Source organism: Pan paniscus, chromosome 1 (genome assembly GCF_029289425.2).
Source record: "Pan paniscus chromosome 1, NHGRI_mPanPan1-v2.0_pri, whole genome shotgun sequence".
NCBI lineage: Eukaryota > Metazoa > Chordata > Mammalia > Primates > Hominidae > Pan > Pan paniscus.
This window is the reverse complement of record NC_073249.2, coordinates 142,525,553-142,544,586: the sequence shown is the minus strand read 5'-3', so window position 1 is coordinate 142,544,586 and position 19,034 is coordinate 142,525,553. Positions and strand designations below refer to the sequence as shown.

Genomic DNA, 19,034 nt, shown 5'->3' with positions numbered 1-19,034 from the left:
TTTTGATGACTTTGCAAACCAGTCAACAATTCAGCACAAAGGCATCCAGAGTCACGCTGGCATGTTGTGACAGAATCGCACAATTACATGGGATCCATCCCATTCTGAAAATGCCCCGAACAGCGAACAGAACAGGTAAATCAAATCAAACATCAGAGCCAGCACAGCCTGAGAGTGCCTTGAAACTCAGACTCCACAATCTATGGGGAAAGTGTCCTGCTGTGGCATGAAATAAATGAAACAGAAAATGATGGCAAGACTGCTAAGAACATCCTTTGCTTTGCTCTTCCTTGGCCTCTTTGGGGTGCTGGGGGCAGCAACAATTTCATGCAGAAATGAAGAAGGGAAAGCTGTGGACTGGTAGGTAAATGAAATGGAAGGACTGCTGCATGCAAACAGCCTCGGTACAGAGTTGGCCTGGCTCACTGCGAAGTTCCTAAGGGGAATGTCCACTCTCTTTCCTCCCTTTATAAATAAAGGAAGTTAAAGTGTGCAAATCGGCCAAACTCCCAGGCAGGGGTAGGCTTCTGAGTGACGGAGTTTCCCCCTGAAAAAGAGCTGAGCAGCCCCTCTTGGGCCTGATTCACTGTTCTCAGCGGGGCAAGGCTGGTAGCCACAGAAGTGGGATTGAGCTGACAGCTTCTGTCAGCTGGCAATTTCTTTCAATTACATCATGGCTTTTCCTAACAGAACATTTCCAACATCCTTTGAAAGACTGACAGAGTAAAGAAGGCAGATTATTTTTTTCTGAAAATGGAGCATGTGCTGCTCCTTATGAGAAAGAGAAGGGGGACCTGGTCACACACAGCACTGTTTGCCTAACCTCGGTTTGTTTGGAAGCAGAGGCAGCTGTTGCCATGATTGGTAGGTAGGCCACTGGCCTGTTGTACAGCGTCAAAGACATTAAATGCTGTGTTGCATTATAGTCATGGGTTCTCCTAAAGCTTTAACTACTTTTTCACTCTTTAATTGGGATATTTAGGTGTGCCATAATGGTTGGTGTCAAGCTTTTTGTGTAAACTTCAGGCTAGAGAACACAGATATACTCAAGGCAGTAGTCAGTCTTTCCTCAGTTACTGAGCTCAACAGAGGTCTGTGTGGAGTTTCGAAAATATAAATATGAACGAAACATGGTTCCTACCCTCAAGGACCTCACAGTTATGTGGTAAGGGCATAGGTGGAACACTGGGGAACAGAGAGCCCAGAAAACTTCTCTAAGGATGTAATTTTTGAGCTAAGTTTTAAGAACAATTAAGAAGTAGCTGGAAAAAGAAGGGATGTGCAAGAGCATCTCAGGCCAATGAAGGAGCAATGAGGAGGTAGAGAGGCAAGAAGCAACATGGAAATTTGGGAGTTGCAAAGTAGTTTGGTATTGCTGGAACTTCAGAATACAGGAAGATGACCGGAGGTGAGGTTAGAAAGATGGGGACGGCCAAGGGGTCTGTGTGCTGAGCTACAAGGTTTGAACTTGACATTGAAAGGGAGCTATTGGAGACTTCACGCAGGGGTGTGAATGGTCAGATTTGCACTTTAGGGAACCCATTGGCAGTACTATGAGGGCTGGATGGATGGGGAGCAGCCTAGAATCACTGAGACCAGGAGCACTTTTGCAGCATTACAGGTGAGAAGAGGTGTGGACCTGAGTTAAAGAAGCGGTCATGGAAATAGAAAGAAGGACATGCTGAGAAGACTTGGTGATGGATGGGCTGCAGCCGGTAGGAGAAAGGGAGATGTTAAGAAATAATTTTAGGTTGGCCAGGCGTGGTGGCTCACGCCTGTAAGCCCAGCACTTTAGGAGGCCTAGGCAGACAGATCACCTGAGGTCAGGAGTTCAAGACCAGCCTGACCAACATGGAGAAATCCCATCTTTACTAAAAATACAAAATTAGCCAGGCATGGTGACGCATGCCTGTAATCCCAGCTACATGGGAAGCTGAGGCAGGAGAATTGCTTGAACCCAGGAGGCGGAAGTTGTGGTGAACCAAGATCGTGCCATTGCACTCCAGCCTGAATAACAAGAATGAGACTCTGTCTCAAAAAAAAAAAAAAAAAAAAAAAAACAAGAAAGAAATAATTTTAGGCTTCTGCTTCTGTGACTGCATGAATATGTTCCCTAATAGTGTGGGATGAGCAGATTTGGAGCAAAATATTATAAATTTGGTTTCAAAAGTACGGAGTTGGGGGTTAATGGGACATCTTTGAGTTTAGGTTTCTCTGGACCTCAGCAGAAAGGTCTGGGCTAGAAACAGATTGAGGACTCTTGAGTACATAATTAGAGACAGTCACCCAGGAAAAATGTTTAAAAGTACTAGCTCTCAACTGGTGTGCCACGGCACACTGATAGTTCACAAACCCTTCACTGGTGGGCCACCAAATTGTGATTGATATGGAAAATCATTTTTGCCACAAGTGAATGGACATATTACTTAGCAATGTCTGTTAGAGAGAATATAAGCAACTTGTTGCCAAGCTGCTAACATTTATTGAGAAAGGTAAGGAAAGAGACCATCAAGTCAGCACCAAAGAATAATTTCATGTTTCCTGCCACATGTGAGGACCTGACCCTGTAAGAAAGCATAAGCAGGGCAGGAAAGAGTTCACTTAAATTAAGTATAAGACCAAAGGGGACCAAGTGAAGAGTGTGCAGCTTTTACGGGTTTGTGACACTGTTGTATGGTAATAGTGTATATATTATAATGTTTGGTGCACTGTGAGTGTTTAGGAGTTAATGGTGGGGTTCATGCTATTAGAAAGTATTTGGCTAGATCAGTGGTTCTCAACCGAGGGTAATTTTGCCCTCAGAGGATTTTTGATAATGTCTGGAGATAATTTTGATTGTCACAACTTGGCAGTGCTACCGGCATCTAATAGGTAGAGGGCAGGGATCTTACAATGCACAGGACAGCTCCCACGACAAAGAATGATCGGCCGAAAATGTGAATAGAGCACACTGAGAGACGCTGAGCTAGGTAATCCAATAATGCCTTAATGCTGTCTTGGCTGAGCTACCTCTCCTCCCTGTGAGATATCCAAGGGAGATATACAAATGGAAAACAATAGTAAAAGAAGGAAAGGGCCTACTTAATTACTTGGTTTTAGCCCTGAATCATCAAGGCAGAGTATTCTGATAAACTGAGCTGAGGAATGCAGCTTACGACAGGGGCTCAAAGTACCTTCCACCTCTCCTGAAGCCCAAACCCAAATCTCATATCCAGTCAGCCAACTGCATGGTCTGGGCCTTGGCCTTCTCTCCACTGTAGCCACATGGATCATGGAAGCAACAGAAAGAGCCACTCTCAATGTATATGGACTTCCACTTCAGGGACTCCACCCACCAGTATAACCAAGGTCTTAGAACATATCCAATCAGATTTTTATTTTCTTCTCTGGAGGAGCAAAGATAAGAGTGAAGAAAGAGGCAAAGAGCTTGAGCAAATCCCTTTCCTTAGAGGCCTTCCGTGAAACATAAATGAGAGATATATTACAGTGTGTAATACAATAACTGCCACAGGAAAACAGTCAATAAATGTTAGTAATTCACAATCATTTTGTCTGTTAGGTTTACTTTTTATAAGTTACCTAAAAGACAAAACAAGGAAAGTGGAGAGACTGGGTTAGAGTACCTGTACCTAGACTCTACAACTAGAAGCTGGAGGAAGAGTGAGCAACTAATGAATGACACCAAGAGTGTTTTGGGAAGGACATTACAACAGCTATATGAAGCATATGCCTCTAAGGTATGTTATATAGTTAATTGTTCACTTGAATAATATAAAAAGCATAAAACTGAATCCAAAGACTTCACCAGAGTTTTCTGTTCACCCACCCAACAACCCCCAATCCTAGCACCTTGAAGTGAGCTAGCTCAGGACCAGCTCAAGACAACTATCTGAGTCAATCTGACTAAGACCTGAGGAAACATGTCATCATACTCTACAGCAATGCCAAATTTACTTGGCACCATGTCCAGTGGTGTCACTAGGCAAGGTGTGAATTAATTGTATATTGAAGTCTTCTGGCTGCCAAAATGTCTGTCAGTTTGCTTATTCATCTAATAGAAATAGGGAGAGGAGCCTCTGCTGTTACAGGGCAATACAGAACTGTGATTAACATGCTATGAGTTATGGATTGTTTATATCATGGTGTTGATCAGTGGTGGTGAGCTCAGTAAAGGGTTCTACTTGATCTTCCTTTTAATTAATTGTTTTCAAAATGATATGTTGAAAACTAGGACTCTAGTTCAAGGCCCTAGAACTAACTTGCCTGGATGGAGATTATCCCTGCTATATCTGGACTTTATCAGGCAATGAGCTAATCAGCCAAAGAGACACAGGTAAGTAGGCCTGCTGGCTTATTATGGGCATGCTCCCAATATTCTAGGCATCATCTGTTGCTTAGTTTCAAGATACTGCTTTCCAACCAGGAGTGACAAGTAAAATCAAGCCATGATTAACATCCAATTATACTCATGTATGCATTTCCTAACAATAACTTATAGACAAGTAAATATATAACATGACTCTGTTCCTATAATATGCTGGACTGTATGCTGGGCCTTTACATATGTCAAGTAATTTAATGCCCACAACAATCCTGTTTTAGCCTCTGGCACTGCACATGTGTATCTGAGTATTTACTCAAAATACACACGGAACTGTCATGGTCTGTGGTAATATTCATGTTATTTACCTGCCATTAAGACTAGCCTTCAGAGCCAAGCTACAAAGTTAAAGCTTATCTGTAGGCTATTTGAGAACATGTGATGTGCCAAGCACTTTTCTAGATGCTTTTCAAAATTATTTGTCTCAACAAACCTGCTTTGAATAAACAGACGACAGCTGACCCTTGAACCATGCTGGGGTAGGGGTGCCGGCCCTCATGCCGTCAAAAATTTATGTATAACTTTTGACTTCCTAAAAATTTATCTACTAACAGCCTACTGTTTGACTGGATGCCTTACTGATAACATCAATAGTCGAATAACATGTATTTTTTATGTTATATATCTTATATACTATATTCTTACAATAAAGTAAGCTAGAGAAAGGAAAATGTTATTAAGAAAATCATTAAGGAAGAGAGAATATATTCACTCTTCATTAAGTGGAAATGGATCATCATAAGTGTCTTCATCCTTGTCATCTTCCTGTTGAGTCAGCTGAGCAGAAGGAAGAAGGGGAAGGGCTGGACTTGCTATCTCGGGGGTGGCAGAGATGGGAGAGGTGGGGAAGGTGGAAGGGGAAGCAAGAGAGGCAGGCATATTCAGTGTAACTTTCACATGAAAATACATAATGAATTCTATCTATTTGCTTTTTCATTTCTCCAAAAATGTTTCTATACAGTAGTAATCCTTTTTTCACCATTTGCTTTAGTTTCAGTGCCCGTATCACAGAAGGATTCATGTTGTAAAAGAAGTTAAAAGCAATCTTTTTATTTTTTTCTTTTGAGACAGGCTCTCATTCGACACCCAGGCTGCAGTGCAGTGGCACCATAAGAGCTATCTGTTGCCTCGACCTCCCAGGCCCAGGTGACCCTCCCACCTCAGCCTCTGGAGTAGCTGGGACTACAGGCATGCACCACCATGCCTGGCTAATTTTTTTTTTTTTTGGCGGAGGGGGCGGGTAAAGATAGGGTTTCATGATGTTACCCAGGCTGGTCTCAAACTCCTGGACTCAAGCAATCCACCCATATTGGCCTCTGAAGTGCTGGGATTATACACATGAGACACTGCACCCAGCCTAAAAGCAGTCTTGAATGATCAGAATGCGTCTAATATTGATTTGTGTTCTTGCACCATCTCTTCCATGTCTTCTTGCTCATCATCTGGCTCTGGTTCCACTGAGTTATGTTCTGTTAATTTCTCTAGTGTGGTGTCTATTAGCTTTGGAATTTCTCCAAGAATCATATCTTGAAATCCATCACCCCCAACCTTTCTTGCCATATCCACAATCTCTTTCATGACTTTCTTGATTGACTCTGTCATAAATCCTGTGAAGTCATGCTCAACATCTGAACACAGATTTTTCCAGCAGGAGCGTATTGTTTTGGGCTTGATGGCTTTCATGGCTTTTCCTATAACAGAAATGGCATCTTCAACGCTGTAATCCTTTCATGTGTTCTATCATGTGTTCCATAGCACTGACAATCCTTTCCAGAGAGCACCATATGTAATGAGCCTTAAAGGTTCTTATGAACCTGATTTAGAGGCTGAATCAGAGACATTATGTTTGGGGGCAGGTGGACAACTTTGACACCTTTGGTGTTGAACTCATGGGACTTTTAGTGCCCGGTGGCACTATCCAATACCAAAAGAACTTTAAAAGGCAGTTCCTTACTGGCAAGGTACCTTCTAACTTTAGAGACAAAGCATCACTGGAACCAATACAGAAAAAGGGTTTTGTTGCCCAGGCCTTCTTATTGTACAACTGGCAGCTGATATGTATCTTTTCCCTTCAAGGCTCAAGAGTTAGCAGCTTTATAGATAGGCGTAGTCCTGATTATCAACCCAACTGCATTTGCACAAAACAGTAGAGTTAGTCTGTCCCTTCCTGCCTTAAATCCTGATGCTTGCTTCTCTTTCTTACCAATAAATGTCCTTTGTGGCACTTTTTTCCAGAATAAGGAGTTTTCATCTGCATTAAAAACCTGCTCAGGAAGAAATTCTTTCCCCTCAATGATTTTCTTGATGGCATCTGGGAATTCATCTGCTGCCTCTTGGTCAGCAAAAGCTGCTTCTCCTGTTATCTTAATTTTTTTTTTTTTAGGCCAAACCTCTTTCTAAAATTGTCAAACCATCCTTTGCTGGTATTAAATTCTCCAGCTTTAGATGATCTACCTTCCTTCTGCTTTGTCATATAGTGACTTCACTTTTTCTCAAATCATATTAGAGTCTATGGTATTCCTTTCTTATAGCAATCTTGCACCCATAGAAAAGCTGCATTTTAATTTTAAGTATGAGCTATAAATGTATTTTGTAAAAAGTGCAAGGTTTTCATGCCTACTGGCATAGCTGCAGTGAGGGCTTCACAAATTTCCTTTTCTTTTTTCACAATGGCTCTTATGCTGGATTCACTTAACTTGAAATGGCAGGCAACTGAAGCTGCAGACCTCAATCCGCAGTACATATCAAGCAATTCAACATCTTCTTATAATGTCGTGACTTGTCTTTGCTTGTTAGAAGCATTTCCAGCAACAGCAGTGGCACTCAGTATAGGTCTTATGGTTTTATTCAAGGTTTCTGATATTGCCCCAAACATGATGAAAAATATGCAAGAGCTGTGAGAGATCACTTTTGACTAGAGTATGCAATTTACTGGAGAGAACTGCTCACGTGGAGGTTGTTAGTGTCATGTGGCATTTTCAGCAGATATTCACAAGACTTGAGCTCACCTCAATGGTGACAAAAGGTGGCTATCCAATTATTACAGTAGTATAGTATTACTACAGTTAATTTAATGCAGTTATGACTTAGTACTGCATATTTATGTTTGTTTATATTTCTTGACTGTGAATGGCACCATGTTTGGTCTATGTTTGTATATGTAAATTTTGATGAATTTTAACTTTTTATAATAGATTTGTGCACAGTTTAGGGCAGCAAATGATAAAATAGACTAGTATCTACATATATTGTATGCATTCATAACGTATCTAACTTTTTCTTAATTTTTAAAAATATTTCTAGGCTATGTGGTTCATCTGTGAGTTTTTTTTCTCAAATTGTCAAAAATCTCCCCCTAAATTTTCCAACATATGTTTTTAAAGGCCTGCATACATATAGACCCATGCAGTTCAAACCCAAGGGCCAACTGTATTATATAAAATGAAAACGCCTGCAGCTGCTTCTGCTTTCCAGGTTGGGGATGGGGACCAGGAGCATATCTATTAGTGGGAAAATAATGCCTACATTGTTCCTTTCCACATCAACGAGACTGCTAGGGGAGGAAGAAGGAAAGAGCAACATTGTAAAGCCTCTATCATTTGCCTTAGTTGGAGTAGATAGGCCTTCACTTGGCCGAATACAATAATGATCTTTGAAGGTGCAAAGGTAGCCCCACACCCTAGCAGGGAGACACAGTTAAACTGCTCTGCTAAACAAAAAAGGGACAGAAAGAAGCCAGGGATTAAAAAGCATAAGAAACATGGAGAAAGACTGGGGTAAGGCCTTATGGTGATGTAAAACCATTCAATATTTCTTACCTTTAGTAAAACCTGCCACATGCAATGTCTTGAGTGATTGGTTCTGGGGGGAAAATGACAGGAAAGGGACTGATTTCCATGCCTGATTGGCATAGAGCCAAAAGAAGAGAGCAACAGCAGTTGGTGATATCCAGGTATGACTCAGTGTTCTTTGGAAGCTGGAATTATGTGCCAGAAGTGACTGTGAGAATATTACTCCTCCACCCCCTGACCTGGAATTGAACCTCTGACAGAGAGTGAAATGCAAGATTAGACCGACTGGTTTAAATCTCAAATGTGAAGGTGACCAAGGCCAATAGCTGGGTTACATTTGGAATTGTTTCCCTTCTCTTGCCTTTACAAATAAGAATCTTCCGTGTACCTTCATAAACATGTATCAAACTATATTGCCTGCACTTGTGTGACTATATTTTCTGCTAGACAGGGGGCACAGACTGTACCCCTCTTGTTCAACACTCAATAGTCAAAACAATACTGAACATATGTGTTAAAGGAATAAAGCTATTCAAAGGCACATGCCTACATCTACCTACTCTTAAGTCCATGATCTTTTCCCTTTATCAATAGCCTCTCTTCCAACTAAGGCTACAATCCACTTAACCTCAGCTGGCAGTTACACTCAGTTAGAACAATAAACTTCATTTATCATAAAAAATAAATTCCTCACTGGATCATCCCAGAATTCCTCCATGTTGTACCCCAAAGGCACACAAATGGCCTCCTTACCACATTCAATGCAGGTTCACAGAGTAACTAACTCTTCAGAGTTCTCCAAATGATGATATGAATGCCATTCAGTAGCTATGATCAATTATGGAAAATGAAGGTAAGAAAACAGCTTACTTTTCGGGGCATTCCTAAGCACAGTAGACAAGAATGCTCCAACAGACTATGTTGTGCATTGAAAAAAAATTTTATCACATCATATAATTAAGCAACTATGAGAGGCTTCTTTATTGACTTTGTTTTCTAAGAAAAAAGCAAGGGCCTTTTTTAAGGACATAGGTTATCCTTTCCTGCTTTTAATTATGTCACTCAGATTTTTTTAATATTGACATTATTGGCTTCAATTAAAGTTGTATCATCACACAAATTAAATGGAACCACCTAGAACAAATATTAGCAAGTTTCTAAAACATGAAAAATAGACACTATCAAAATAATAGCTTTATTTTGGCTCTAAGATTTGGCTGTTTGAAAATTGACTCATATTTGGCCTTAACAGAGGAAATCCAATATCACACAGTAAATTTCACCACTTTTTTTAAGCAGGAAAATATCAAGTTGGAAAGGTGAAGTGACACTGAAAAATGGATTGCAGAAAAATCCTCTCATAATGGGAGGAAGGGAGAGCAGATAATGAGGAATCCTGATTAAACACAACGCTACTACCCAGCAGTGAAGTGAAGCACAAAGTGTGCAGAGAAAATCAGATCCTGACAGCCAGTTCTGCACTGTGCCTATAATATCAATGGAAAAAACCTCAGATGTAATCCTTGGTTGGTTGTTCCTACTTCATTTCCTGAACAAATAATTCAGTACTCCTTTATTATACACTGGTTGCTTAATCAGAAACTTGGTTCCAAAACAACCAAGAGAAATAGGAACATTGCCCTCACACACAGATCACAATGCACAGGGCTCCTGTCACATGAGTAAAAATCATGCACAGTTAAAAATGGACTTTCTTTCCCCTGTCTTTCATGTCACAGGCTTCATATTGATGGGGAAGCTGCCTATTAGGGGAATAGATGACTTCTCATGTGTATTAATGAAAGCAATGTATTGCAGGCTGGGTAGCTGGTAGAAATGTTGTGGGCGTTTGTAAGTGGAAGATTTACGCCATTATAACCCTAATATATTCCTGCAGAGTAACAACACAGCCTATCTAATATACAATGATGGAGTCCCTAAACCTGTGAATTACAGCCGAAAGTATGGACACACCAAAGGTATGACAAAGATTCTTGGTTTCTCTTTCCTATTGGAAATCAACAATTTCTTAAATATTTCATCTTGAATATCCTTATATTCCATACTAAATAGATAGCCTTTCTTCTTAATAGTTTATTTGAGTTATTGAAATGTATGACTTCTATATCACTGGTTATAATATAATTATATGATTTGACTTGGCAATCTCATTTTTAGAAATCCCATTTTATTTCTTAACATATTTAAAAATATTTGCTTTGCAGCAGCAGGAATCCAGGTACTGATACTGAGGACACACACACACACCAGCAATTATATATATATATATATATATATATATATATATATATATGCACATGAATATGTATATATGTATATGTGCATGTAGTATATATGTACAAACACATTTTAGTCAGATTTATTGAAGTATGATTTATAGAGAGTAAAACAAGCTCTTCTTAACATACAGTTCCCTTGGAAATATACATTTTTGAAAAAGTATTTTAAATAGCTTTTTATATTAATTTTTATCATGTTATTTACATTATCACATATAATTTTTATTATCCTTTCACAATTTTTTTATTTCTAAACTTTGCATATGTGTTTGTGAACTACAGAAAAATTCAAAATACAGGTAAACAAAAAAATCTATAATCCTAATGCCCATTAGATAAACCATATTTAATCCTTTCTACTTTTTCTAAAATACATATTTTAAAACATTTTTACAAAACTACTGTAATGACTATTTTTCAACCTTTTTTCAATTTCATATATCATAAATAACTTTCCATGGCAACAAGTATTCAGAAGATTCCAAATTCAAATGCCTTCAAGGGAGCAGGCAAATGATGTCAGCAAGTGAAAGGAGGCAGTTACTATTCAACTTGCCTGATACAGACACAATTTTCCAGGAGATGTTGAAAATTAATATTTGTGGAAAAACTCCCCAGTTTTTAAATGTTGGCACTAAATTCAAAGTTTAAAAAATACTCTGCAAGCGCAATAAAATGTATCCACAGGCTGGATTTGGCTCAGAGGATGTCAGTTTGCAGCCTCTGATTTAGAATATAGTTTGTAATGGCTGACAAAGGTCATGAACTTTGAAAGCTTTTTATTTAGCAAAGTTGCTCTCCTGAATGCCCTATTTACTGGGATCCCACCCAACAATTTTCATAACATGCTACATTCTTCAACCTCTCCTCCAACAATCTCCCACACCATTCCTGCTCTACCCTGCTAACTGCCACAAGGCTTTGGGGAAATGGCTCTAAAGAAGTAGGGCACAATATCAAGTGGAGGGGTTCTCTTGGCCAACAGATGCCCTAATATCCTATGGCATTTGTACCAGGAGGATAGGATTCCAGCAAATTGGCACACTCATCTGCACAGAGGAGAACTCTTGAAGGTTATCCAGTTCTGTTACACACAGAACTTTCAATATTTTCCACCTTGACACAGGTATTGATTCTATTTCCACCCAAAGAACAACAGTATGCTTTCTTAAAATAGGCACTTTGAAAAAAAAATAACTAGAAGGCATTTGGTTTTTAATCTAACAATTAGGCAAACACGAGTGAATCTTATGTTTGCATAGTCATATGCAAACTGGAAAGTCTAGCTATCATACCAAACCTACCATGATAAATTTCTAAACACAAAAATAGTCAGATGTCTGTTTTACAAAGTTCTTTTTGGTATGTCACAAAATGATAAAAATCTTTCTATTTTCTTCCTTATTGGCTTTCAAGTTGTTTATTTTGCTCTAGAGATTTTTACAAACGTAATTAACTAGGATGCTTTAGCACAGCTTCCTTTTTTTCTCTTTGCTTCTTTTATTGGGCTTGTAGAAATAGTGACTCTTCTGCCAATAAATGGGCAGCAGTTTTTTATAACAAATTATTGTGAGTACATTTCTTCATTTGATATTTTCTCTTTCTTTTTTTTTTTTTTTTTCCCTTTTTTTTTTTATTATACTTTAAGTTTTAGGGTACATGTGCACATTGTGCAGGTTAGTTACATATGTATACATGTGCCATGCTGGTGCGCTGCACCCACTAACTCGTCATCTAGCATTAGGTATATCTCCCAATGCTATCCCTCCCCCCTCCCCCCTCCCCACCACAGTCCCCAGAGTATGATATTCCCCTTCCTGTGTCCATGTGATCTCATTGTTCAATTCCCACCTATGAGTGAGAATATGCGGTGTTTGGTTTTTTGTTCTTGCGATAGTTTACTGAGAATGATGGTTTCCAATTTCATCCATGTCCCTACAAAGGATATGAACTCATCATTTTTGATGGCTGCATAGTATTCCATGGTGTATATGTGCCACATTTTCTTAATCCAGTCTATCATTGTTGGACATTTGGGTTGGTTCCAAGTCTTTGCTATTGTGAATAATGCCGCAATAAACATACGTGTGCATGTGTCTTTATAGCAGCATGATTTATTTTTGATATTTTCTCTTTCAACTCTGTTTTTTAGTCAGCTTTTGAAAAGAGCCTAGCTGCTTAGCAGTGAAGACACTATCTAAATCTTGCTAGGTGACTGTATAGTTTAACAAGGTCCAATTCCAGTTTAGCAAATTTGCATTCTGCCAAAACAAATTTTCCTTGTGATTTCAAAATGAAATTCCTCTTAACTCTTCACAGGATGGCTACCTTGGTTCCCTTTTCGTGGTGGCTTTTTATCAGTAATCAGGCAATGTGATATGTGCCAGAATTGTATTTGAAATCTTTGAAAAATAAGCATGATCCTGTGATTATTAGCCTAATAAAGCACTAGTCTGAAGCATAAATGGGCTTAAATGTTGCCACTGTGAACCCTATTATAAAAGAAGCTTTGTTTTTCTGATTTATCTTTGTTAAATGTGTCTTTGGTAGGTTTACTGCTGTGGAACAGAGTTCAAGGGTTCTGGCTGATTCATTCCATCCCTCAGTTTCCTCCAATTCCGGAAGAAGGCTATGATTATCCACCCACAGGGAGACGAAATGGACAAAGTGGCATCTGCATAACTTTCAAGTACAACCAGTATGAGGCAATAGGTAAAACTAAAGTATGTGAGAAAAAAAACAGATAACTATGTTGAAGAAAAGATTTGGAAATATATTCATAAATGTGTCACTTCATTTGTTAATCTATTCATAGACCCTCTGATACCTAGATTCTAATACTGGCTTTGCCATGGTGAGGTCTTGGGCAGGCTCGCTTACTGGGCTTTGGCTCTTAATCTACCAGTGCAGTTGTTGAACTTGATCAGGGCAGTAGTTTCAAATGTATTCAGGGGCCTGGTAGATAACATATATGAGTGAAACAGACATGTTACATGGGAAGTGAGGATAGTGACGAACTGGGGTGTTGACTCACCTAGCTTCCCTTAAAGCCTCAGTTCCATCATACTGTGGCTCTACAGGAATACAAGCCTAATGATTACAGATCTCCTTATTTCTCATGAAGTACCGGAAACCTAGGGTGTGTGTGTGTGTGTGTGTGTGTCAGAGAGAGAGAGAGAGAGAGAAACTGATTTCCAAATATGAGTTCAATCTTAATTTTGTTTTTGAAGTTTTCCAGGCCACATGTTCTTTGTAGGCCACCAACATGACACCTTTGAGCCAGATAATCTCCTTTTAAGATTTCAAGCTCAGTGAAAAATTCTTAGATTTGGCAAACTGTGGTGGGAAAGGAGAAGTAGGGACAGGTTGGTAGCTAAATAGTAGTGAAAAGCAACTTGCCTATAGAAACAGGAGATTTAGAAAATGTTTCTCATCAAATTTCCATCTTATGGCAAGGATCACTGAGCTCCTCACCCAAGTCAAGCTCTAGTCTCACTAGTTGAAATCATGTAATGATGCCGAATATCACAGAGATTAGGCATGCACACTGAGGAGCTGATGATTCTTAAAGCTTTTTGGTACATGGAGTTCTCAACTTTTGTATATGTATATGTACATTTAGAAGAAAAAATATATGGTCTCCAAGGCCAGATTACCTGGGTTCGAATATCAATTTCATCAATTACAAACTTTATAATCCTGGGTGTGTGATGTAAATTCTCAGTTAATTCATCTATAAAGTAAAGATAATGATAACAACAGAATTTACCTGATAATATGTTTGCTGTGAGGATTAAATGAATAAACCCATGTACAACTTATAGGACCATGTCTGGAAACTAGGAAGTGCTTAACAGGTGTCAGTTATTTAAACAAAAAGTTATTTGAAGGCTATTGGTTTAAAGAAAGAAATGCCTTTGTTTTTGTGTTGTTTTGTTTTTAAATCCACAAAAAGATCTTTAATAACAGCAGGTATTTCCATTTGTGTCTTAATTCTCAACTTTTCTTTACTGTTTCTTGATTCAGATTCTCAGCTCTTGGTCTGCAACCCCAACGTCTATAGCTGTTCCATCCCAGCCACCTTTCACCAGGAGCTCATTCACATGCCCCAGCTGTGCACCAGGGCCAGCTCATCAGAGATTCCTGGCAGGCTCCTCACCACACTTCAGTCAGCCCAGGGACAAAAATTCCTCCATTTTGCAAAGTCGGATTCTTTTCTTGACGGTATGAAAGACCATCATCAAACAACATGCTATATAATTCTGCTGTTGAACTGACTAGGGATAGCTTAGAGAAATATTTTGAGTATTCAGAGAAAGAGAGATGAAAAAAGGGAGCAAAAGAAAAGGAAAAAGGAAAGTCACGGATCAGTTCGAACATCAGCCGGCTATACTTGAATAACCAGGTTGCTGAGTCAACCACAAAAGTATCTCACAACCATCCAGCCACAGGCCAGTGAAAACTCACAGTCTCCATCCTCTGCTTGGCAAGGGGCCATAGCCATCTCCATTTCTTCCATTCCCTGAGTGGTTATTTTAAGCCTTCTTTACTCTCAAGCCCTTTACACTACTCTGCACCCTCACTCATAGCTTCCTTTTTTCCTTCATAAATAGAACAATGTTCACTAGGGAGAAACCACTTCAATATGCTACCCCCCCCACCCCTCCAACAATCTTATCTGTTCTCCTTCCTTTTTGCAGGGTTTCTCCCACCCCCAAAGAAGTGATGCATCCCCTATGCTCTGAAACCTATCTCAGCCTCAGCATACCTTGATTTGTCCACCTGATCTGTTCTCTGTGTTCCATTTCAGTTCTCCCACTCCCCAGGCTACTTTCTCATAACATACAAACATGCCTAAAAACCCTCCCTCAAAAAGCATCTATAGCTCTATTTTTCCTTTTCTTTCAGATTTATTTTTTTAAAACTCATCAGGGCCTTCACTTGCTCAATGTTCCTTCACTGCAGTCTTGCTTCTGTCTGTAGACACTTGAATCTCTCCCCAGTCACCAATGGCTGTCTTAGATGACCTCACTGTCTTCCTTGCTTATTTGCTTCCTTCCTTTATACATTGAATAAAATTTACTGAATGCCTACTACTAGCCAAGCCCTGTGTTAGGCACTAGAGATCTCAAACTTGACAGGACAGAGACAGTCTCTGCAGAATGTGGCACTGTTGAAATTCTTTCCTTTTTGAAACTCTCACCTTCACTGATTTTGGGGAATACGCAGTCCCCTGGTCTTTCTCCCACTTCTAAGTTTCTTCTGCCAGGTCCTTTTCCTCTGACTACTCTTTAGGTGACTGGGTTGCCATGTGGCCCCTACCCTTCCTTATCTCATTCTACATACCCATGCTGGGCAATTCCAGCAAGCCCTCCAATGATTCTCAAGTCTTGATCTCTACCCCAGACCTCTATACTGACTGATGTATTTAACAGCAAGTGAGACATTTCTACTTGAAGGTGGTACAGCCACATCAAGTTCAACATGCCAAACTCACTGCGTCATCATCCCCTACAAATCTACTTTTTCTTGTATTCTGCATAGTTAACCAGTCACTCCCCATCTCTTCTTTTTCTGACCCTTCTATCAAACCATCAAATTCAGTCAGTTCCAGATCCTTAATAACACTCACATGTATTGTATCTTCTCCAAACTCTTTGCCACTGCCATGGGTCACACCTGTGTTTATTGACAAAGTTATTATGACAGCCTTATGTTTTTCCTTTCTTCTTTCTAACCTGTCCTTCCCAATTCATCCTGCCCATTGCCTCTCAACTGATATTTATGATCATAAACCAGTTTCTATTAATTCTTTACTAACATTCCTTTAAAAACTCTCCACTGATTTCAGGAAAATCCAAACCCTTTGGCATGATTTACAAAGTTCCCTAGAAACTGGCCCTGATTCCTTCTCTAGACTAATTTTTTCCAAAGGTCTTTCCAGGACAAAGACATATATTGCTTCATTCGTTTTATAGAACAGAAGATGTTTGCAAACACCAACATCATCATAGTAATGATGATAATAACTTACATTTGCACATCACTTTAGCATTTACAAAATGTTTTCTCATCCACTATCTCAATTATGTTGTTATTATTATGCTCGTGACATCCACATATCAGGGGTGAAAGATGATTTCCATTCCAGAGTATATTTTCAGGGACTAATCTAAGTGTAAATACCAACCTCACTATCTTTCTCCTCCTAAACCCTAGACATCTTTGCAGCCTGGATGGCTCAACGGCTGAAGACACACTTGTTAACAGAAACCTGGCAGCGAAAAAGACAAGAGCTTCCTTCAAACTGCTCCCTTCCTTACCATGTCTACAATATAAAAGCAATTAAATTATCACGACACTCTTATTTCAGTTCTTATCAGGATCATGCCAAGTGGTGTATTTCCCAAAAGGGCACCAAAAATCGCTGGACATGTATTGGAGACCTAAATCGGAGTCCACACCAAGCCTTCAGAAGTGGAGGATTCATTTGTACCCAGAATTGGCAAATTTACCAAGCATTTCAAGGATTAGTATTATATTATGAAAGCTGTAAGTAAACTTGGTGAAAGGACACAGGTACTATCATTGAAAACCTTGACAATGGGTCTTCTTCCATTACACCTTCTTTATATTTTAAAGGCCTGTGAATATACTTATAACCTGCATATCACAAAATAAAACATTTTTCTCTCATGTTTACCATTTAATCTTCTATTTAATGGTAATTTATTTACTTTGCACTATATATCATAGACATAAACCATTATATACAACTGAGAACAGAAGAAATAAAAAGAAAAATATTTTTCCACATTAGTCAACTCCAATTGTTTATGGATTGACTGGCCACCTAGTAGATTACATTTCCTCTCCTTCACAAAGACTTCCCTGACTCTCTTCCCCACCCTTTTTTGAAGAAAAGCAAATAACTCTCTTTGCATATTCTTCCATACTATTTGATCATATTGCTCCTAAAGTTCTTTCTCACTTGTTTATGGTTAAGACTTATTTGTCATTCTTTCAGCTACTACTTACTAATTGGATGATCTTGAGCCATTCACTTGGATTCTCTGAACCTTGTTTTTTTTAATCTATGAAAGGGAAATAATAGCTAGGTATGTTCAAGTACCTAGCACAGAGCCCGGCACATAGATGACACTTAAAAATAATGGTGGCATTTGAGTTTGAATTCCAGCAAAAAAAAGACAAATAAGTTTCAGAAACGAGTGATATTTTACAAGAAGAATGTTAAAGTCACATTAGGAGAAAAAAAACTGCATAAGTGTGACTCATCAACTTGAAGGAAATAAAGAAGTGTAACATAATGAAACCAGAATCAAACGCAATAGTCTTTTTTTTTTTTTAAATAATAGAGATGAGGTCTTGCTTTGTTGCCCAGGCTGGTCTTGAACTGGGCTCAAGCAATCCTCCCACGCTGGCTTCCCAAAGTGCTGGGATTACAGGAATGAGCCACTGCACCCAGCCAAATGCAATAATCTTAATTTCAATGTGTTTCTTTTTCTGGCATTCTTATCACTACTTGTAACTGTTATATAAATGGATAATAATAAACTTGTGTTAAGTACTAATTGCTTAATAACATTTGACATATGTGTTGTTCACAATTTCAAGCAGCTTACAACCTAGAAAAAGTAATCACAACAATAATAAAGCTAGCGCTTACTGACCACTTACTATGTAATAAGCATTCAACTCATAATAATTCAGGATTCATTACAATTTTTTTTTTTTTTTTGAGACAGAGTCTCACTCTGTTGCCCAGGCTGGAGTGCGGTGATGCGATCTCGGCTCACTGCAAGCTCTGCCTCCCGGGTTCACGCCATTCTCCTGCCTCAGCCTCCCAAGTAGCTGGGACTACAGGTGCCTGCCACCACGCCTGGCTGATTTTTTGTATTTTTAGTAAAGACGGGGTTTCACTGTGTTAGCCAGGATCGTCTCAATCTCCTGACCTCGCGATCCACCCACCTCGGCCTCCCAAAGTGCTGGGATTACAGGCGTGAGCCACCGCGCCCGGCCGATTAATTACATTTTTATTTAACCTTCATAACAATTCTATGTAGTAGGAACTGTTATTATCCCCATTTTGCTGACAAGGAAATTGAGGCCTACAGAGTTTTAGGAACTTGCCTAGTATCATACAGGTCCATCTTACCTCTGAGGCTATCGATCTTAATATCTCAATACCAACCAAAATTCATGGCACTAGTTCAATGACAAACAGAGAAAAAACTAACTTGGTTTTCCTGTCAGGAGCAAGCATAAACTATGTTGTACGCTATCTAGCTAACTAACATTCTTGCAAATATAAAGAGGCCTGAAAAAAATTATTTGGCCTCTGAGAGAGCATCTGAGGCCAAAAAAGCATAAGTAATCCAAATAATATAAGAGAAAAATTTTAAAGTACAAGATCCTGACTTTAAAAGTAAAGAGGGCCAAAACTTGATCCAATGGTAAATAGAGAGATGAATGAAAAGGCAAAAAAAAAAAAAGCAAAAGTTAAGAAATTCTACTGGACTGAAAATACATAATAGGTAGGAG

General features: G+C 39.1%; 1 protein-coding gene across 1 annotated transcript; it reads left to right on the top strand.

Annotated features, from left to right (window-relative positions):
- The first annotated feature begins 235 nt into the window (after positions 1-235).
- DNASE2B (deoxyribonuclease 2 beta) lies at positions 236-17,168 on the top strand. The gene is made up of 6 exons (XM_003805278.5): positions 236-360; positions 3,560-3,737; positions 10,070-10,151; positions 13,023-13,184; positions 14,499-14,696; positions 16,692-17,168. The coding sequence occupies exons 1-6, from the start codon at positions 236-238 to the stop codon at positions 17,030-17,032; spliced, it is 1,086 nt and encodes a 361-aa protein (XP_003805326.2). The 3' UTR covers positions 17,033-17,168.
- The last annotated feature ends 1,866 nt before the right edge of the window (positions 17,169-19,034 follow it).

Bases quoted from the DNA above. Each gene is read 5' to 3' on its own strand.
- DNASE2B (XM_003805278.5), top strand. From the start codon at position 236: ATGAAACAGAAAATGATGGCAAGACTGCTAAGAACATCCTTTGCTTTG. The intron at 361-3,559 runs GTAGGTAAATGA...TTTGTCTGTTAG, and splicing joins GAAGGGAAAGCTGTGGACTG to GTTTACTTTTTATAAGTTAC. The intron at 14,697-16,691 runs GTATGAAAGACC...CCTAAACCCTAG, and splicing joins GTCGGATTCTTTTCTTGACG to ACATCTTTGCAGCCTGGATG.